Source organism: Pseudophryne corroboree, chromosome 1, assembly GCF_028390025.1.
Source record: "Pseudophryne corroboree isolate aPseCor3 chromosome 1, aPseCor3.hap2, whole genome shotgun sequence".
Lineage (NCBI taxonomy): Eukaryota > Metazoa > Chordata > Amphibia > Anura > Myobatrachidae > Pseudophryne > Pseudophryne corroboree.
In genome coordinates this window covers 132,069,489-132,092,574 of record NC_086444.1, presented here as the reverse complement: position 1 = coordinate 132,092,574, position 23,086 = coordinate 132,069,489, and the positions used below count along the sequence as shown (strand labels likewise).

At 44.8% G+C, this 23,086-nt stretch overlaps 1 protein-coding gene across 7 annotated transcripts in view; it reads right to left on the bottom strand.

Annotated features, from left to right (window-relative positions):
- Positions 1-23,086, bottom strand: part of IPO11 (importin 11) — a 1,123,558-nt gene that overhangs the window by 793,680 nt on the left and 306,792 nt on the right. For all 7 annotated transcript variants that reach the window (XM_063963049.1, XM_063963036.1, XM_063963028.1 and 4 more), the window contains exons 6-7: positions 19,696-19,828; positions 16,164-16,222 (exon numbers count right to left, since the gene is read on the bottom strand). In XM_063963049.1, coding sequence (XP_063819119.1) covers positions 16,164-16,222; positions 19,696-19,828 — 192 coding nt within the window. The remainder of the gene's footprint in view (positions 1-16,163; positions 16,223-19,695; positions 19,829-23,086) is intronic.

Here is a 23,086-nt window from a genome sequence, read left to right as displayed (position 1 = left end):
GGCTTGCAGCGTGTTGACATTGTCACGTAATTTCCATAAATAAGCCATCCATTCCGGTGTCGACTCCCTAGAGAGTGACATCACCATTACAGGCAATTTGCTCCGCCTCCTCACCAATATTTTCCTCATACATGTCGACACACACGTACCGACATACAGCACACATATAGGGAATGCTCTGATAGAGGACAGGACCCACTAGCCCTTTGGGGAGACAGAGGGAGAGTTTGCCAGCACACACCAAAACGCTATAATTATCCAGGGACAACCTTTATATAAGTGTTCCTTTTATAGCATTTTAATATACATACATATCGCCAAATCAGTGCCCCCCCTCTCTGTTTTAACCCTGTTTCTGTAGTGCAGTGCAGGGGAGAGCCTGGGAGCCTTCCCACCAGCCTTTCTGTGAGGGAAAATGGCGCTGTGTGCTGAGGAGAATAGGCCCCGCCCCCTTTTCGGCGGGCTTCTTCTCCGGAGTTTTAGATATCTGGCAGGGGTTAAATACATCCATATAGCCTCAAGGGCTATATGTGATGTATTTTTTGCCATACAGGGATTATACATTGCTGCCCAGGGCGCCCCCCCCCAGCGCCCTGCACCCTCCGTGACCGCTGTGTGAAGTGTGCTGACAACAATGGCGCACAGCTGCAGTGCTGTGCGCTACCTGATGAAGACTGAGAGTCTTCTGCCGCCTGGTTCCGGACCTCTTCATCTTCAGCATCTGCAAGGGGGGTCGGCGGCGCGGCTCCGGGACGAACCCCAGGGCGAGCCCTGTGTTCCGACTCCCTCTGGAGCTATGTCCAGTAGCCTAAGAATCCAATCCATCCTGCACGCAGGTGAGTTGAAAATCTCTCCCCTAAGTCCCTCGATGCAGTGAGCCTGTTGCCAGCAGGACTCACTGAAAATAAAGAACCTAAAAACTTTTTCTAAGCAACTCTTTAAGAGAGCCACCTAGATTGCACCCTTCTCGGCCGGGCACAAAAACCTAACTGAGGCTTGGAGGAGGGTCATAGGGGGAGGAGCCAGTACACACCATGTGATCCTAAAAGCTTGCTTTTGTGCCCTGTCTCCTGCGGAGCCGCTATTCCCCATAGTCCTGACGGAGTCCCCAGCATCCACTAGGACGTTAGAGAAAACAAAAGATTCCACTATCTCACTCTCACTCATAAAAGTCCGTATTTCGGAATATTCCGTATTTCGGAATATTTGGATATGGGATACTCAACCTGTACTTCCAAAATGCCTGCTCATCTCACTAATTGTTCTTGAGCATCAATGCTTGAATTTGCTGAACCCACCCCTTCCCCAGCAGACCTCTGTAGGGACAGAATGTGCTGCACCCACCCCTTCCCCAGCTGCCCTCTATAGGGACAGAATGTGCTGCACCCACTCTTCCAACACTTGCCCTCTGTAGGGACAGAATGTGCTGCATCCACTCCTTCCCAGCTGTCCTCTATAGGGAAAGAATGTGCTGCACCCACTTCTTCCCCGGCTGCCCTCTATAGGGACAGAATGTGCGGCACCCACTTCTTCCCCAGATGCCCTCTATAGGGACAGAATGTGCTGCACCCACTCCTTCTCCAGCTGCCCTCTATAGGACAGAAAGAAATGCACCCACTCCTTCCCCAGCTGCCCTTTACAGGGACAACATGTGATGCATCCACTCTTTCCCCAACTGCCATCTATAGGGACAGAGGAAACGCAACTCATTCAAAGTATCTTCTAAAATGAGTAATAAAATACTAATGTCATAATAATCATAAAATAGCGGTGTTGAAACGAAAGGCAGAATAAAAAAAAACTATATTCTTAAGACAGAACATACATACAATACAAAAATGATGTCAATACCTGTATAAAATATTACAAATAATACTGTATATAGAGAAGTCTGATGTAATCTCTTATAAGTGGAAATTTCTGATAACATGTCTTTTAGGAAAATGTGCGTAATAAAATTAATTATGCATTCCACCATGCCTTTCAATGAGTGCTTATAGGCCATTGATGTGTCTTTTTTATACTCACTAGCAAGTACCTTTGCTTTATATATTGCCCCAGAACATCTTGGTGACTCCCAACAGCTAAATTAAAAGGGCACAGTCATACCCTATATTAAGGCTAAATAGTAAAATCTAGTAGTTATTTTAAGATCTGCAACACTCCTCTGACATGAAGTAACCAGTCAAGTCTGCTGCCTTCTTGAGATATAAATCCTTTAGTATGTAAAGTAGAAGGTTACGTATCTCATAGACACATATCTGTCGCATTAAAAGAACAGTCAGATACATAAAATGCAGCACCACACAGCACTAAAGTGCAGATTGTATGTGAATTTCTACTAAGACAGTTCCAGATCATATACCCAGAATTTTTTTAAGAAGTTTCCTCTCTGATGAAACTGCGAAACTAACAAAATGTGTAGTTTATTAATAATATTGGAGACCGCTGAAACACCATCTACTCCAATATTGGAGCAATAAAAGAGAATTAAACTATTACAGTGTTGGATTATTTATATCCAGAAAGAGTCATAAGGTAATTCTACCAGCACACCTGCGCCTATGAGATACCTATCTTTCTGAGTAGAAAAACCGGCATTCCACCATGTTACTCTTGAGAGAGTTGCGGGGCATGGTGTTTGAGGGACAGTATCTCAAATTGTATCGGATATATGCAGGTGAAATTTGGCACAGCATCTTTGTATGTTATATATCAGAATAATATAATAGAAAGTACTGAATTATAAATAACCTTGATTTGTATCACTCTGCTTCTCCCCACTTCTTACTTTGTAAAAATTACAGTTTTTGTGAGACTTTTTGGGGAAACAGCATAATTTAAGGTGGGTACACACGGGGAGATGTGTGCTGAGCGATCTATCACAACTAGAGATGAGCGGGTTCGGTTTCTCTGAATCCGAACCCGCCCGAACTTCATGTTTTTTTTCACGGGTCCGAGCGACTCGGATCTTCCCGCCTTGCTCGGTTAACCCGAGCGCGCCCGAACGTCATCATGACGCTGTCGGATTCTCGCGAGGCTCGGATTCTATCGCGAGACTCGGATTCTATATAAGGAGCCGCGCGTCGCCGCCATTTTCACACGTGCATTGAGATTGATAGGGAGAGGACGTGGCTGGCGTCCTCTCCGTTTAGAATTAGAATAGATTAGAGAGACACTTGATTTACTAATTTTGGGGAGCATTAGGAGTACTCAGTAGTGTACAGTGCAGAGTTTTGCTGATAGTGACCAGTGACCACCACTTTTATTTATAATCCGTTCTCTGCCTGAAAAAAGCGATACACAGCACACAGTGACTCAGTCACATACCATATCTGTGTGCACTGCTCAGGCTCAGGCCAGTGTGCTGCATCATCTATTATCTATATATAATATTATATATATCTGTCTGACTGCTCAGCTCACACAGCTTATAATTGTGGGAGAGACTGGGGAGCACTACTGCAGTGCCAGTTATAGGTTATAGCAGGAGCCAGGAGTACATAATATAATCCGTTCTCTGCCTGAAAAAAGCGATACACAGCACACAGTGACTCAGTCACATACCATATCTGTGTGCACTGCTCAGGCTCAGGCCAGTGTGCTGCATCATCTATTATCTATATATAATATTATATATATCTGTCTGACTGCTCAGCTCACACAGCTTATAATTGTGGGGGAGACTGGGGAGCACTACTGCAGTGCCAGTTATAGGTTATAGCAGGAGCCAGGAGTACATAATATATTATATAGTGAGTGACCACCAGACACACAGTGCAGTTTATTTAATATATCCGTTCTCTGCCTGAAAAAAGCGATACACACAGTGACTCAGTCAGTCACATACCATATCTGTGTGCACTGCTCAGGCTCAGGCCAGTGTGCTGCATCATCTATATATATTATATATCTGTCTGACTGCTCAGCTCACACAGCTTATAATTGTGGGGGAGACTGGGGAGCACTACTGCAGTGCCAGTTATAGGTTATAGCAGGAGCCAGGAGTACATAATATTATATTAAAATTAAACAGTGCACACTTTTGCTGCAGGAGTGCCACTGCCAGTGTGACTAGTGACCAGTGACCTGACCACCAGTATATAATATTAGTAGTATACTATCTCTTTATCAACCAGTCTATATTAGCAGCAGACACAGTACAGTGCGGTAGTTCACGGCTGTGGCTACCTCTGTGTCGGCACTCGGCAGCCCGTCCATAATTGTATATACCACCTAACCGTGGTTTTTTTTTCTTTCTTTATACATACATACTAGTTACGAGTATACTATCTCTTTATCAACCAGTCTATATATTAGCAGCAGACACAGTACAGTGCGGTAGTTCACGGCTGTGGCTACCTCTGTGTCGGCACTCGGCAGCCCGTCCATAATTGTATATACCACCTAACCGTGGTTTTTTTTTCTTTCTTTATACATACATACTAGTTACGAGTATACTATCTCTTTATCAACCAGTCTATATATTAGCAGCAGACACAGTACAGTGCGGTAGTTCACGGCTGTGGCTACCTCTGTGTCGGCACTCGGCAGCCCGTCCATAATTGTATATACCACCTAACCGTGGTTTTTTTTTCTTTCTTTATACATACATACTAGTTACGAGTATACTATCTCTTTATCAACCAGTCTATATATTAGCAGCAGACACAGTACAGTGCGGTAGTTCACGGCTGTGGCTACCTCTGTGTCGGCACTCGGCAGCCCGTCCATAATTGTATATACCACCTAACCGTGGTTTTTTTTTCTTTCTTTATACATACATACTAGTTACGAGTATACTATCTCTTTATCAACCAGTCTATATATTAGCAGCAGACACAGTACAGTGCGGTAGTTCACGGCTGTGGCTACCTCTGTGTCGGCACTCGGCAGCCCGTCCATAATTGTATATACCACCTAACCGTGGTTTTTTTTTCTTTCTTTATACATACATACTAGTTACGAGTATACTATCTCTTTATCAACCAGTCTATATATTAGCAGCAGACACAGTACAGTGCGGTAGTTCACGGCTGTGGCTACCTCTGTGTCGGCACTCGGCAGCCCGTCCATAATTGTATATACCACCTAACCGTGGTTTTTTTTTCTTTCTTTATACATACTAGTTACGAGTATACTATCTCTTTATCAACCAGTCTATATATTAGCAGCAGACACAGTACAGTGCGGTAGTTCACGGCTGTGGCTACCTCTGTGTCGGCACTCGGCAGCCCGTCCATAATTGTATATACCACCTAACCGTGGTTTTTTTTTCTTTCTTTATACATACATACTAGTTACGAGTATACTATCTCTTTATCAACCAGTCTATATATTAGCAGCAGACACAGTACAGTGCGGTAGTTCACGGCTGTGGCTACCTCTGTGTCGGCACTCGGCAGCCCGTCCATAATTGTATATACCACCTAACCGTGGTTTTTTTTTTTCTTTCTTTATACATACATACTAGTTACGAGTATACTATCTCTTTATCAACCAGTCTATATATTAGCAGCAGACACAGTACAGTGCGGTAGTTCACGGCTGTGGCTACCTCTGTGTCGGCACTCGGCAGCCCGTCCATAATTGTATACTAGTATCCAATCCATCCATCTCCATTGTTTACCTGAGGTGCCTTTTAGTTGTGCCTATTAAAATATGGAGAACAAAAATGTTGAGGTTCCAAAATTAGGGAAAGATCAAGATCCACTTCCACCTCGTGCTGAAGCTGCTGCCACTAGTCATGGCCGAGACGATGAAATGCCAGCAACGTCGTCTGCCAAGGCCGATGCCCAATGGCATAGTACAGAGCATGTCAAAACCAAAACACCAAATATCAGTAAAAAAAGGACTCCAAAACCTAAAATAAAATTGTCGGAGGAGAAGCGTAAACTTGCCAATATGCCATTTACCACACGGAGTGGCAAGGAACGGCTGAGGCCCTGGCCTATGTTCATGGCTAGTGGTTCAGCTTCACATGAGGATGGAAGCACTCAGCCTCTCGCTAGAAAACTGAAAAGACTCAAGCTGGCAAAAGCACCGCAAAGAACTGTGCGTTCTTTGAAATCCCAAATCCACAAGGAGAGTCCAATTGTGTCGGTTGCGATGCCTGACCTTCCCAACACTGGACGTGAAGAGCATGCGCCTTCCACCATTTGCACGCCCCCTGCAAGTGCTGGAAGGAGCACCCGCAGTCCAGTTCCTGATAGTCAGATTGAAGATGTCAGTGTTGAAGTACACCAGGGTGAGGAGGATATGGGTGTTGCTGGCGCTGGGGAGGAAATTGACCAGGAGGATTCTGATGGTGAGGTGGTTTGTTTAAGTCAGGCACCCGGGGAGACACCTGTTGTCCGTGGGAGGAATATGGCCGTTGACATGCCAGGTGAAAATACCAAAAAAATCAGCTCTTCGGTGTGGAGGTATTTCACCAGAAATGCGGACAACAGGTGTCAAGCCGTGTGTTCCCTTTGTCAAGCTGTAATAAGTAGGGGTAAGGACGTTAACCACCTCGGAACATCCTCCCTTATACGTCACCTGCAGCGCATTCATAATAAGTCAGTGACAAGTTCAAAAACTTTGGGTGACAGCGGAAGCAGTCCACTGACCAGTAAATCCCTTCCTCTTGTAACCAAGCTCACGCAAACCACCCCACCAACTCCCTCAGTGTCAATTTCCTCCTTCCCCAGGAATGCCAATAGTCCTGCAGGCCATGTCACTGGCAATTCTGACGAGTCCTCTCCTGCCTGGGATTCCTCCGATGCATCCTTGCGTGTAACGCCTACTGCTGCTGGCGCTGCTGTTGTTGCCGCTGGGAGTCGATGGTCATCCCAGAGGGGAAGTCGTAAGCCCACTTGTACTACTTCCAGTAAGCAATTGACTGTTCAACAGTCCTTTGCGAGGAAGATGAAATATCACAGCAGTCATCCTACTGCAAAGCGGATAACTGAGGCCTTGGCATCCTGGGTGGTGAGAAACGTGGTTCCGGTATCCATCATTACTGCAGAGCCAACTAGAGACTTGTTGGAGGTACTGTGTCCCCGGTACCAAATACCATCTAGGTTCCATTTCTCTAGGCAGGCGATACCGAAAATGTACACAGACCTCAGAAAAAGAGTCACCAGTGTCCTAAAAAATGCAGCTGTACCCAATGTCCACTTAACCACGGACATGTGGACAAGTGGAGCAGGGCAGGGTCAGGACTATATGACTGTGACAGCCCACTGGGTAGATGTATGGACTCCCGCCGCAAGAACAGCAGCGGCGGCACCAGTAGCAGCATCTCGCAAACGCCAACTCTTTCCTAGGCAGGCTACGCTTTGTATCACCGCTTTCCAGAATACGCACACAGCTGAAAACCTCTTACGGCAACTGAGGAAGATCATCGCGGAATGGCTTACCCCAATTGGACTCTCCTGTGGATTTGTGGCATCGGACAACGCCAGCAATATTGTGTGTGCATTAAATCTGGGCCAATTCCAGCACGTCCCATGTTTTGCACATACCTTGAATTTGGTGGTGCAGAATTTTTTAAAAAACGACAGGGGCGTGCAAGAGATGCTGTCGGTGGCCAGAAGAATTGCGGGACACTTTCGGCGTACAGGCACCACGTACAGAAAACTGGAGCACCACCAAAAACTACTGAACCTGCCCTGCCATCATCTGAAGCAAGAAGTGGTAACGAGGTGGAATTCAACCCTCTATATGCTTCAGAGGTTGGAGGAGCAGCAAAAGGCCATTCAAGCCTATACAATTGAGCACGATATAGTAGGTGGAATGCACCTGTCTCAAGTGCAGTGGAGAATGATTTCAACGTTGTGCAAGGTTCTGATGCCCTTTGAACTTGCCACACGTGAAGTCAGTTCAGACACTGCCAGCCTGAGTCAGGTCATTCCCCTCATCAGGCTTTTGCAGAAGAAGCTGGAGGCATTGAAGGAGGAGCTAACACGGAGCGATTCCGCTAGGCATGTGGGACTTGTGGATGCAGCCCTTAATTCGCTTAACAAGGATTCACGGGTGGTCAATCTGTTGAAATCAGAGCACTACATTTTGGCCACCGTGCTCGATCCTAGATTTAAAGCCTACCTTGGATCTCTCTTTCCGGCAGACACAGGTCTGCTGGGGTTGAAAGACCTGCTGGTGACAAAATTGTCAAGTCAAGCGGAACGCGACCTGTCAACATCTCCTCCTTCACATTCTCCCGCAACTGGGGGTGCGAGGAAAAGGCTCAGAATTCCGAGCCCACCCGCTGGCGGTGATGCAGGGCAGTCTGGAGCGACTGCTGATGCTGACATCTGGTCCGGACTGAAGGACCTGACAACGATTACGGACATGTCGTCTACTGTCACTGCATATGATTCTCTCAACATTGATAGAATGGTGGAGGATTATATGAGTGACCGCATCCAAGTAGGCACGTCACACAGTCCGTACTTATACTGGCAGGAAAAAGAGGCAATTTGGAGGCCCTTGCACAAACTGGCTTTATTCTACCTAAGTTGCCCTCCCACAAGTGTGTACTCCGAAAGAGTGTTTAGTGCCGCCGCTCACCTTGTCAGCAATCGGCGTACGAGGTTACATCCAGAAAATGTGGAGAAGATGATGTTCATTAAAATGAATTATAATCAATTCCTCCGCGGAGACATTGACCAGCAGCAATTGCCTCCACAAAGTACACAGGGAGCTGAGATGGTGGATTCCAGTGGGGACGAATTGATAATCTGTGAGGAGGGGGATGTACACGGTGATATATCGGAGGGTGAAGATGAGGTGGACATCTTGCCTCTGTAGAGCCAGTTTGTGCAAGGAGAGATTAATTGCTTCTTTTTTGGGGGGGGTCCAAACCAACCCGTCATATCAGTCACAGTCGTGTGGCAGACCCTGTCACTGAAATGATGGGTTGGTTAAAGTGTGCATGTCCTGTTTTGTTTATACAACATAAGGGTGGGTGGGAGGGCCCAAGGACAATTCCATCTTGCACCTCTTTTTTCTTTTCTTTTTCTTTGCATCATGTGCTGATTGGGGAGGGTTTTTTGGAAGGGACATCCTGCGTGACACTGCAGTGCCACTCCTAGATGGGCCCGGTGTTTGTGTCGGCCACTAGGGTCGCTAATCTTACTCACACAGTCAGCTACCTCATTGCGCCTCTTTTTTTCTTTGCGTCATGTGCTGTTTGGGGAGGGTTTTTTGGAAGGGACATCCTGCGTGACACTGCAGTGCCACTCCTAGATGGGCCCGGTGTTTGTGTCGGCCACTAGGGTCGCTAATCTTACTCACACAGCTACCTCATTGCGCCTCTTTTTTTCTTTGCGTCATGTGCTGTTTGGGGAGGGTTTTTTGGAAGGGACATCCTGCGTGACACTGCAGTGCCACTCCTAGATGGGCCCGGTGTTTGTGTCGGCCACTAGGGTCGCTTATCTTACTCACACAGCGACCTCGGTGCAAATTTTAGGACTAAAAATAATATTGTGAGGTGTGAGGTATTCAGAATAGACTGAAAATGAGTGTAAATTATGGTTTTTGAGGTTAATAATACTTTGGGATCAAAATGACCCCCAAATTCTATGATTTAAGCTGTTTTTTAGTGTTTTTGGAAAAAAACACCCGAATCCAAAACACACCCGAATCCGACAAAAAAAATTCGGTGAGGTTTTGCCAAAACGCGGTCGAACCCAAAACACGGCCGCGGAACCGAACCCAAAACCAAAACACAAAACCCGAAAAATTTCAGGCGCTCATCTCTAATCACAACCCGCTCAACACACATCTCTCCCCCATACTCAGCACACAGCATGATGTGTGCTGAATGGAGGGGGGGGGACACGCTCACTTCACCCAGTGGTGAAGTGAGCGACCTGACTAGATTGTGCATGCAGACCAATCTAGAGGGGCCACGCATCGCTATGGGGCATACACACGGAGCGGTGTATGCTTCTTTTCTAAACAATCTAGTCAGATTGCTTAGAAATTAAGCAAAAATTGCTCCGTGTGTACCCCCTTTAGTGTGCGGGTCGCTTTAAAACAAAACATTTGTCTTTTTAGAATGTTTTTGTTTCAGTTAATGATCTTTGAGGGGTGAATTTTCTCTTTGTTTAAAATGTTATAACATAGGACTCATTTTAAAGATATGGCCTTTCTGAACATTGCGCTTGCCAGTTAGAGCCATCATCGGGGTATACTCAGAGTGGCTTCACAGGAGAGGCACATTATAGCTGACTTTTCTCACTTATACCCCTTTTACACTCACATGAAAATACCGGGATTTTGCACGTGAACGCGCATCATCCCGGGATTTTCGTCAGTGTGAAAGGGTACAGGGTCAATTTCCCGGGACGAGCATCCCGGGATTTCAACCCAGGTCTCGTCCAGGGTTGGTCCCGGAACCGTCCCGGGAAGCTGTGTAGTGTGAAAGGGCCCGTCCCGGGATTCACTATCCCGGGACTGTTAAAAGGCCTCGGATTGGAGCTTTCTTGGGCTCAGAAAAGATGATGTCATCTTTCAGAGCCCAGGGGAGCGTCCAGGAAGCGTTTGAGGAAGGCAGCATGGCTACTTGGACAGACCAGGAGGTGAGAGAGTTGCTGAGCATTAGGGGAGAGGAGGAAATTATGAGGCAGATCACAGGCACAGTTAAAGATGCAGTGATTTATAAAAATATCTCCAAGATGCTGGAAGCCAGAGGAATCATCCGCACACAGCAGCAAGTGATCAACAAAATGAAAACTCTTAAAAAGCATTTCATGAAAGTGCATGACAACAACCGGAGAAAGAGCGGGTTTGGCCGTATCGACTGGCAGTACTATGACATCTGTGCCAATATCTTTGGACACACAGCTCTCTGCAGTCCGGTGAGTCTGTCTTCCAGTTCACAATACACTGCTACAGAAGCTACTCCAGAAGAGACACAGACAAGCAGTGACGTCTGCCCGTCATCACCGTTGTTAATTGACGACACACCTGAGGACAGCGACACATCCTCCCACCCGTCCATCAACACATCTAGAAACGACGACAGCATAACTGCAACCATTGAAGACGTCGTGGATGCTCAGACCAGTGACAGTGGGACTGTACAAAGTGTCGTCATCGTCACCCCAACTTTGCAGAAAAACAGTAAGTACATGTTTACAATTGATAAAGCTGATTTATATACGGGAATGAAAAGCTATACCTTCAATACACTCTAAATACACTTTAACCTGAAGCCGCTGCGGCCTTTGTACACCGTTTGCGTACAGAGTCCCGTACCGTGTACGGACTTTGTGTACAAACGCCACGCTGGGGGTACAAAGTACACCCAGCGCTACACACCCAGAGTAGCTAGTCGCTCATTTTGTATTTCTTCTCTTCACAGTTTACAACGTACCGCCTAGAAGGAAGAAAGTGAGCAAAGCGGAGCAAGTGGCTAAAGCCATGTCAAATGTCCTTGTTGACCAACTCCGAGAGATGGACGCTGCAATGTCCAAACAGGAGGATGCAAGGCTCGACAGGTTTCTAGAGGCAGAACGCCAAATGCATGATTAATTTCTTACCCAAGTCATGACAATGCAGGAACGCATGAGTAGAGAGCAGTATGAAAGTCACAGGGAATTGCACCAAATGAACATGGCGTTCTTTGAGCGTATGAGCAATACCTCAAGAGCACCAACCCAACACCACAACTCACAATACCCTGAGCAGGGTTTTTCCTCATTTAATCCTGGCCCATACTATGCCCCAAATACTGCACCATCTAGCGCGCAAACCTCAGAGTTTACTGTATTGCGCAATTTGCCCTGAAACACAGTGAAAGTTCTTTTGTTGTTAAATAACCACAGTGTGGTCAGTGTTTATGCACAACTGTTTGTGCATTCTTTAATTGTTTTTCTATGTTCTGTTCTGTTTTGTATAGTGTCTACATTAAAGCACTTTTTATTTATTTTTGACACAGTAATAATATATTGCAGGGACACTGTAGTTTATGGTGTTGTTTCTACAAGCCTACCAGTGTTTTTTTTTATTTGATGCCAATCAAAACTTGATTGCAAATCTATGCATAACATAGCCAAATGTGCGTAACAGTAGACCATGTTTTCAGTGTTTTCTACACTGTTTCTCCATATACACACAGTTGCTGGCAATGTGTTTTTTTTGGGGAGGAAATCATAAAAAATAAAACCAAATATCAAAGGTGAAATAAAAAAAATTAATTCGCCAAACATGTTGTGTTGATTCTTCTTCACCCCTCCCTTTGTTGACTAGTGTGACCTCATCTATGTGAGCCAGAAAAAGGCCATTTCTAATGACATACATATGCATTTGCAGGGATATCCCGGGATCAGTGTGAATGGGGCTGTCCCTGGTCGATCCCAGGTCTTAGTGCAGTGTGAAAGGGGTCCATCCCGGGAAGCATCCCGGGAGTGACCCAGGAGTGCGAGTGTAAAAGGGGTATTATACAGGAATTGTTCTGCGAGCTGGAGAGCAATCAGTCACAGTTGTGTCATACAGGGAGATGGAGTGCAGTGTGTGTTTCCATCAGGTTGTTACACGTGTGAGCTGAAATGAACCTTATCGGGGTCCCCTACCAAGAACTTAGGTTTTCACCTTACATTGTGTGTATATTCATTTTTGGGTGTGATTTTCCACATGGTTCATGTAACCTGGAATAGCGTCTGTGTGGAACGATCTTATGTATTTACATACTAAAGCTTTTTTGTGGCAGTCGGTTAATATCTCCATTTACACTTTCTTATATCCTTGCACTACTGTCCTATACTCAATGTCCTGTACCCTCATATCCAGTCATTACTATCCTGCACCTAGTATCCTCTCATTACTGTTCTGCACCACCATATCTTGGCTTCACCGTCCTGAACATCAATCTTGTTTTGTACCCCCACCTAGTCATTATTGCTCTGCACCCCCTTATCCTGTCATTACTGCTCTGCATCCTATTCTCTCATAGCTGCTATGTGCCCTGTCCCATCCTGCAACCCCATTTCTTGAAATCAGTATACTGCACCCCCATATCATGACATTGCATCTGTCCTGACACCTAATATCTTGTCATCACTATCCTGACACTGGACACACATCTTTGTCCTGCACGCCCATAAACAGTCATCATTATCCTGACCCTCTAGTAGCCTGTCATCACTGCCCGGCACCCTCAATATCCTATCAACACTGGTAAGATGCACATGCTGCATTTGTGTATTCCAGTGAGAACACAGACTACAGTATCTGTGAATTAGCAAACCCACTACTGTGCTAGTGACAGCAAGCTCACTCCATAATCGTGTTAAGCCTGCAGCTAAGCACAGGGTATGATGGCATACCAAGTCTATAAAGTGCCAGGAATACGTCAATTAAGTCTACTGCCTGAGTGGTTGCAATTTCTTTTGCTTTTAGGAGCTTGTGTGGCAGAGAAACAGTTTTATGAAATGGCAGATAACGTGCAAGTTTAAAAAGCCTTAATCGCACATGTTAAACCAGAAGATTTTCTCTATATGGAACAAAGTATAGAAGGAGTACATTATCCGATGTATGGACAGAATCAAAACATTGGTGACACAGAAAATCCAAAGACATTGGTGCGAGTAGCAACTATGGATTTGCTTTTTTTTTTTTTTTTTTTTTATATCAAAGCACAGATGTCTGCTTAGAATGAATCCATACACAAGATGAAATATCACAATTCCATGGTTCCCAACTGGGTGCCTCATGGAACTTGCAGTGGTGCCATTAGTTGACGGTCCAGAAATAAATCAAATTAATTATGGTCCATTTGACAGCCAAAAACCAGAGCTGGTGGCTGCCAATCATAAAATACGTGGACAAAAGGAAGTGCAACTCTATCCACCGTCTAATAACTAAACCTAAGGATGATATCGAAGCACAATTTACTTAATTTAATAATTTTTGCAGATTTCTTCAATAAGAAACTTTTGGCCTAGGGGTGCCATGATTCCAAAACTTTGGGAAACAGTGATGTAGACCAGTGGTTCTTAACCTCGGTCCTCAAGTACCCCCAACAGTTCTGTTTTCCAGGTCTCTTCACAGGATTGCAAGTGAAATAATTTGCTCCACCTGTGGGTCTTTTATAATGTGTCAGCGAGTAATGAATACACCTGTTCAACTGCTAGGTGATCTGGAAAACATGAACTGTTGGGGGTACTTGAGGACCGAGGTTGAGAACAACTGATGTGGACCATTAATCCTGTAGCTGATAGCTCTGCCTGGAAAATATTATTCTTGTAATAGCATATCAACATATCATATTTAACATATCAACACCTACTTCATTTAAGGGATATGCCCATCTAGTTTACTTTTTTTTTTATAATTGTCACATCCACGCAATCATGTACACACACTAAACTAGAAAGTAAACTCAAAAGAAATTGTAGAACATTTATTGTGTTTTATCCCACTTCCAATGAAAAGTTAAACCTGTATGAAAGCTTTCCTAAAGAATAATTTGACAGTCATGTTTAATTGTGAATGCCAGCTGGGGATTTCCAAGTGGTTAATATTTAAATTTCATGTAAATTGTGTGTAATCAGCCTAATAAATATGTAATGAAATTCCGAGTGACATATTTTCACATTCACACACTTAAGTTTTCTTTAACAAAAAAAAAAAAAAAAAAAAAAAAGATTTTTACCAATATGAAAAGAAATAATATAGACAAGATTTTAATTACTCCCACGTTCCAATACAATATATTACATATAAAAGTAAAGAGAGTCGCTTGAGGATATTTATATTTATCTTTTTGTTTGTTCAAGGAGGACAACATGTAATGTTTGGAAATGTAATTAGAAAGTCAAGTGAATGTTTTTAAATAATAAAAAAAAATCAGCTTATAAAAATGTCATTTCATAGATTTTTCAAGGAAACCTTCTTTAGAAAGAAATTACAAGGTATTCTACAAAGTTCTTCAACTGTTTTCAATTTAATGTACTGTGTAATTGTATCCTACATTCTTTATGGATGTAGTTCCAGGTGTATTTTCTGGATCAATCTGCTTAATTACAGCTTCCATACTTAGCACTCGCTGACAGAGCTTGAAGTATAAAGATCTGATCACTGTTGCAGTTTGATCACAGCGTGAATTAAACTATTTTTCTCAACTTATCCTTTTCTCAGCACTGTCACACTTGTGTTTATGTCATAATAGCTGTTTCGCCACTTTCATTCTTTGTTGCAATGATTAAAGCATTGTCAATTTTGGTTTTATGCTACTGGCCATTAAAGGGGCCTACACACTCACAATTTTGAAGAAGATCGATCTGAATGATGATCGTTCATCATCCAAATTGACTTGCAATGCAAAGCGACGGAGAACCAACGATAAACGACCGCGGGGCCGCGCATCGTTCATCGATGGTGCATACACACTGAGCGATATGAACGATTTCTCGTCCATTACTGAACGAGATTGTTCATATCGCCCGCACACATCGGCAAGTGTGTAGGGTGCATTGATGATTTAGACCAGTGGTCATCAAGGCACCTAGCATGCTAGATTGCCCATAGTTGAGCACAGATGGTTTAATCAAATTGACTGAGGTCCTATTTAAGCCACCTGTACCCAAACATAGATATAATGAAAACCTGGACAGAGTTTGGATCTGACCACATTGATACTTGTTAGACCACAGCGTAAGGAGAAAAAAAACTTTTTGAAATACGTTTCTCTGCTTTTGCTTTTTGGTCAAAATATATACAAATAATTATTACTGAAGTTGAGCAATTATAGGGCTTGATTTAGATTTGTAAAAAGTAAACACCTGTGCAAAACCATGTTGCACTGCAGGTGGGGCAGATGCAATATGTGCAGAGAGACTTAGATTTGGGTGGGGTGTGTTCAAACTGAAATATAAATTGCAGTGTAAAAATAAAGCTGACTAAAATGTGAAGGCGACACGCAAAAGGAGCCAGTATTTACCCTGCACAGAAACAATATAAACCACCCAAATCTAAATCTCTCTGCACATGTTATATCTGCCCCACCTGTAGTGGTTTTGCCCAGTTGTGTGCTTTTTTGCTTTGCTTACAAACCTGAATCAGGCCCATATAGCAAAAAATGCTAAATATAAACAACGAATGTGTCTTTCTCGCCATTTGAGCAATATGTACAAATACAAGTAGAGTAGATACAGAATTACATCCCACTCTCTTACCATAGGTTCCACGTTCTGGAGAGGATCCACATAACCATGTACAGTCAGTTTACGCAGAACTAAAACATACAGAAAAAAGTTTACAATTACTCTCAAGAATGGGAATACTGCAGTAAAAGTCTACAGACAATTTCTGCATAAACATTTTCATACTTGAATAAAGGGAATCAGACCAATAGCTACAGTAAATAGACGGCAATGAACCATAAAGACAAAGATAAGAGACAGATCTCAGCAGAAGATGGGTAGAAATGTTTCTGAAGTCATTGGCAAGGTTTCTGAAGTCATTGGCATTAGTTAAAAACAATGTAAGGACTGCATATAAAAGACTCTTTGTTTACACTTTCTTGGAGTCATTGGTATTTTCTTCATCCTCCCTTTTGTGTACCGAAGACTATATTATTGTTTTGTCTTTATCCTGTGTCTCATTACATTTTTCCTCTAGAGATTAACATTTACTTTGAACTGTTTCAATTCTCCTACTTCACAGATCCTTTACAAAGTGACATGGGAAATTATCTTAACACATGGGCAGAATTCTTCCTGTTGGAATTAATAAACCAATGATTCAGACAGTGCAAGTGACAGCTTTCCAGGATTGACCACTTCCCATTATTATCACTGTGGCTCCTTTTTGCAATGAGAGAAGGGAATATGACTATATATATTTACAGTATATATCTCATAACTTAACCCTGATTTCTCAAGTCCTGAAATGTGTCATAGTCCTGAGAGATGTGCACAGATCTGTATTTCCTTAAAAAATGATTAAAACAATACAAAACATGTCATTTTGGACCTGCTTTTGTTCCTACAGTATTATTAACAACAGTTTAAACATTAATTTCCACTCCTATTCGGTGAGAAATGGCACCTGAAATAACGATGGGAATTCAATTACATGCTATCCCAAAGATGCCAGATTTGTATTTTAGATCAGAGATCCAAAACTTGGCTGGATTCGACCGAGGATCCTACAGTTACTTGAGCTGGGACTCGGAGTGACACAAGTCAAGGCTTGGTTTGACTCGGAACCCCAAAGTTCGGGTGTATTCAGTTCAGCAAAACTGAACTGCTCATCACTCCCATTCTCTCTCTACACATATGGCCCTTCAAAGCACAGCTTCAAGATCTGAGTAATGTGCATGAATTATAACTCACTGTCATATAGGGAACCTATAGTAATCACATCTCTTCCAGACATAAGTTTACTAATGTCATAAATATCAATTTATGCCAGATGTATTAGTGGGAAGGGGGAACTATGTCCCTCTGGTAAATTTAAAAAATGAAGGAGAATTTGGGCTACTCTGTGAGGGAGTGAGGTAGAGAGAACTGCAGCTCCAGGGCGGGAACACCAGCAGTAGATAGCGCACGGAGCTGGGGGAGGGGCTACAGGCCAGCGCCTTATCCCCTCTGCTAAACTTCACCCCCGGGTACTGTGGTGCCTATTATAAACGGATTTTAGTAAATCAGACCTGTGCTCCTTGCCCCGGTGGATATAGTGGGGTCCCTGTGCGTCACAGTTTCCACACCAGCGGTGCGGTCCGTCTCCTGGGAACGCGACCGGATCGCGATTCACCGGCGGGTGCCACCTAGGAGACCCTCTTACCTCCCTTTAGTGCAGCCATGCGATCCTGGAGAGCAGCAGCGGTGGTGTTCCTGAAAACCGGTGCGTCTCCGCTGTAAGTACCCGGGAACCTGGCCATGGGAGTATGCAGCGCTGCTGAGGGAGGTGATGGAGCCACAGCACAGCATGTCACAGAAAGTGCTGCGGCCCTTGAAGGCTTCTAAAAAGCTCTTTTCAGGACTTCCCAGCGCAGCCCCACCTGCTAGGGACTGCAGGCACCAACTTACAAACTGAGCACCAGTGCCTGGAGGTGGGGCTATAGAGGAGGCAGTGCAGTGCATCCTGGGAACAGCCAACTCTACACCCCAATGTTATTCCCTGTGGAATACCAGTGTACCCCGCTGCAGAAATATACTTTGGGCACCCATCCTCTGACCAACCCCAAGTTCATAAATGCCACACACCAGTGGGTGAGAGGGACAGGCAGAGGATAACAGGGAACAGCAGTGGGTGGCAGAAAGAGGCAGAGAGTGAAAGGGAAGAGGTGACAGGAGTACAATCACACAGTCCTGTTCTGTGTGGAAACCAGGGACGAATGTACTTTGGTGATGGTGGGTGTTGTAAGAAGTGTGCGCTACTGTACTGACTCTAGTCTTTCTGTCCTCAGGGAGGCCTCATGCTCTATCCCAAGATGGTCACCAAAATCACTATTAAGAATGTGTAGGGGCTATCTCATGTTTTTACTATATAAGACTGTGTAGTGACATGGTGGCAGGCAGAAGTTTCCAACTTAGCTCCTTTGAGAGACCTGGTTAACACCTGCATAGGTTATCCGTTCAGATGGTCGACAATGTTAAGGTCGACACTCATTATGTCGACCACTATTGGTCGACAGTAACATGGCCGACACATGAAAATGGTCGCCACATGAAAGGTCGACACATGAAAACATTGTCAACCATTCATACCTGAACCCCTGCATAGAGCTGTTCCAGCATCCCTGCACAGCTACCTGTACATGTAACAGTGGGTATGGTTGTACCTGCAATATCAATTTCCAACAGTGGGAACACAGCGGCCACTGCCCTGTGTGTGAGAGGGGACTCCACCCCCTGTGCTTTCCTTACTTCGGCACTCCGTCAAGCAGGCTCTGACATCACCAATTACACTGGCCGTGAGCTGTCTTTCATTCAAAGACAGCTGTGATTCAGGAAGAATGCACAGATCTGGGAGTGAGAGGCAGTATGCACCTGTGAGCATCAGCGCTAACAGGCAGCAGGACTTCCCCATCAGTCCTGCTCAGATGGCAAACTGATGCAGCTGCACACAAACAAGCTCAAGCCCCCCCGCCACCCCCTATTCCTGAGGTAAGGGGCAGGTTCCTCAGGCAGTGGGGCCGACCTGCTCCCTTCACTGAGCCAGTTATCTGACTTTGCTCTAAATGGTTGTGCGGTGGTCCAGGGGAAAGCTCATTGCTGGTATGAGCAGCAGTGGGCCTCTTAGTGGGGTAGTAACACTCTGGTGTGCGGTCAACGAGTCATACTCTGCAGCTACACAGACACACTGTGCCATGCACACATGGCTGCAGACACGCCCTCTCTCTAGCACAGTCTTTGCTATAGTGCACAGGTTCTCAATCTCGGTCCTCAGGATCCCACACAGTGCATGTTTTGCAGGTCTCCTCACAGAATCACAAGTGAAATAATTAGCTCCACCTGTGGACAGTGTGTCAGTGAGTAATTAATACACCTGTGCACCTGCTGGGTTACCTGCAAAACATGCACTGTGTGGGGTCCTGAGGACCGAGTTTGAGAACCTGTGCTATAGTGTGTGCATGACTAGCTAAATACTGGTGCAGCAGGTAAAATTGCTGCCTTTGCACGTTGCACAACGGAGAGGCTCAATTTAAAATGGATTTGAGGAAATACATTTTAAATAGAAAGAGAAGAACAACAATCCCACCTTTTAGTGACAATAAGGCTCTCTCAAGCGAACTAACAGCGGCTGGCTCCCCTCCAGCGCAGATCTGCTGCAGGAACATGTCAGCATGGTGATTCCACAGGCAGCAGGCAAAACTGTAGATCTCCGAGGCTAGCTGAAATGTAAAAACGAGAAACTGCTGTATGTGATGGTGACTCATCCACCCTGTGTTTTAAGACAGAAAAAGAACATGCGGAAAACATCGAAAATTCAACCTGCTTTATTTTAGGCTTCCACTAAATCACAGATAAATTGTCACTCAGCGTCCAGTCACCTTACATTTGCTGAAAGATAAATCTAAGGAAACTCCAGCAAGCAGATTCTTTAAATAACTGACAATGATGCATTTTGTGGAGTTGAAGGAATAAACCTGAAAAATGACAAAGTATTTAAAGTCCAACAGAGTCTGAATAGGGAGTGATGCGCAGGGGGCTGCCTCTAGGGTATAACACTTATTTAAATGTTATACACAAATAACATATTTGAAAAAAAACTAACTTTTTTATGCTCTTCCCAAAACTACAGTGGTATAGGATATACTGTCTATTAAGCTACTATACTGTACTATTTCCATGCTCCCCTATTTGCCTACTGAGGCACAAGGGGGTATATTTACTAACATTCGTAATTTTCGGAAAAAGGTCAAAGTTCAATCACGAATGACATCGAAAGTGTAAAACTGCAACTTTTTGAATGTATTACGACTAATTTACTAAGCTGTCGTATTCGGATTTTTCATTTGTTCCGATGTCGATGTCATTCGTGTTTTTTTTACCTTTTTTACGGCAGTGATTAGCAAAACACTGCCGACTTTTTCAAAATGAATCTCGGCCGGATCTGTGTGATCCGTGCTGGGGTTCATTTTTTTTTTTTTTTAAATAAACACTGTAAAACGGAGAGAAAAAATGCGTGGGGTCCCCCCTCCTAAGCATAACCAGCCTCGGGCTCTTTGTGCCGACCCTGGTTGCAGAAATATGTGGAAAAAAATGACAGGGGTTCCCCCATATTTAAGCAACCAGCATCGGGCTCTGCGCCTGGTCCTGGTTCCAAAAATACGGGGGACAAAAAGAGTAGGGGTCCCCCGTATTTCTAAAACCAGCACCGGGCTCCACTAGCTGGACAGATAATGCCACAGCCGGGGGTCACTTTTGTATAGTGCCCTGCGGCCGTGGCATCAAAAATCCAACTAGTCACCCCTGGCCGGGGTACCCTGGGGGAGTGGGGACCCCTTCAATCAAGGGGTCCCCCCCAGCCACCCAAGGGCCAGGGGTGAAGCCCGAGGCTGTCCCCCCCATCCAATTGGCTGCGGATGGGGGGCTGATAGCCTTTTGTGAAAATGAAAAGATATTGTTTTTAGTAGCAGTACTACAAGGCCCAGCAAGCCTCCCCCGCATGCTGGTACTTGGAGAACCACAAGTACCAGCATGCGGCGGAAAAACGGGCCCGCTGGTACCTGTAGTACTACTACTAAAAAAATACCCCAAAAAAGACAAGACACACACACCTTGAAAGTAAAGATTTATTACATACATCCACACAAACATACTTACCTATGGCCCCACGCAGGTCGGTCCTCTTCTCCAGTAGAATCCAAGGGGTACCTGTTGAATAAATTATACTCACCAGCTCCAGGGTCCCAGGCTCCTCGTAGCATCCATTTGTAATCCACGTACTTAAATAAAATAAAAAAACGGACACCCGAGCCACGCACTGAAAGGGGACCCATGTTTGCACATGGGTCCCCTTTCCCCGACTGCCAGAAACCCACTGTGACTTCTGTCTAAGTGGGTTTCTTCAGCCAATCAGGGAGCGCCACGTTGTAGCACCCTCCTGATCGGCTGTGTGCTCCTGTACTGACTGACAGGCAGCACGCGGCAGTGTTACAATGTAGCGCCTATGCGCTCCATTGTAACCAATGGTGGGAACTTTCTGCCCTGCGGTTGACCGAAAGTGACCTCACCGCTGAGCAGAAAGTTCCCACCAAAATATAACAAGGCTACAGGTGTGAAGTGGTGTAACCGGGGCGCCCTCTTTCCGTGGTAGTATGTTGGGACCAAAACAATGATCACCTTAAATAGGCACAATGGCAATATAATGGTATGAATTGCGATGGTTTTCAATAAAAAAGTATAATTTAATACAGTCAACATAAACATACATATAAGTAAAAGCATACCATAATGGTAAGCTAGGAGCCACAGGTGTTGAGGGAAGCGGGGTGGTCGCAAGATACACCCCGCTTGGGCTCCTAACCTTACTGATGGGAAGTAAACCCCTGGATGGATGATGACAGACAGCTCTTAGTGATAATTCAAACAATAATGGAAAGCATACCGGGGAGGTAGCAAAGGAGCCGCAGGTGTTATGATAAGCAGGGTGGTCCAGACTTCACCCTGCTCTGGCTCCCAAGCTAACCACGAGGTAGATGTCCAAAGGATGAACGGTTCGAGCTCCTAATGGATCCAGATAGCCAACGCGTTTCGAGATCTCCAATCTCTTCCTCAGGGCTTGTTGGTGTTGCATGTGTCCAGAGATGGCTTTTAAAGATGGTGGGAGAGTGGTTCCGGGTCATAGGTCACAAAAGTCAGGGTTGCTCCAAAAAATCACTTAGTTAATAATTGTGGTCTGTACTAATAAAAGTGCTTAAGAGTGAACATAAAGTGCAGAAATCAATTGAGAATCTGTTAAAAATAAATTGAGAATCTGTTAAAAATAACGTCTGGCCGGGCAACCGGAAGTGACCCGGACCGGAAATAGAGACCGGAAGTGAGGCCGCGGCATGCAAAGGCCGAAATACCATGCTATTTAGGGATTAGAATGGCAAGATTAGAGGTGAATTGCACATGAATAACGGGGATGAACAGTGAAGCACAGTGATCCTGGTGTGGGTAGAATCGCGTCGCTCCGATACCGGAAGTGACGCGGCGGTTTGCGTTCCACTGCCCGGAAGTGACGTGATTGTTTGCGTGTCACCTACGGGAAGTGACGGGGATGGTGGCTGAAGCGGCGGCTGTGAGCCCCAGGACAAAAGCTGGCAATAGGAGTATAGATTGTAGGTGTGAAGTAACTTAATAAGGGAAATGGTGTCTTTAAATAATAAAGGATTGCCATAATGGGTAAAAATGGAGATACGTGTATATGACTACACCTTGTGTTATGGAATTGAAATTAGTGAATAAAAAGGATACACTGGGTTGGTGCGTACTTAAATGTGACGTCCCGTGGCCGGAAGTGACGCGGTGGTTAGCGTTCCAACAACCGGAAGTGACGCGGTTATTTGCGTGTCACCAATGAAAGGTTGGTGGAACCGTGCTGAGGAGGGCGGCTGCGAGCCCCAAAAAATTTTTCAGAGTGGGTTAAATTAATAATAGTT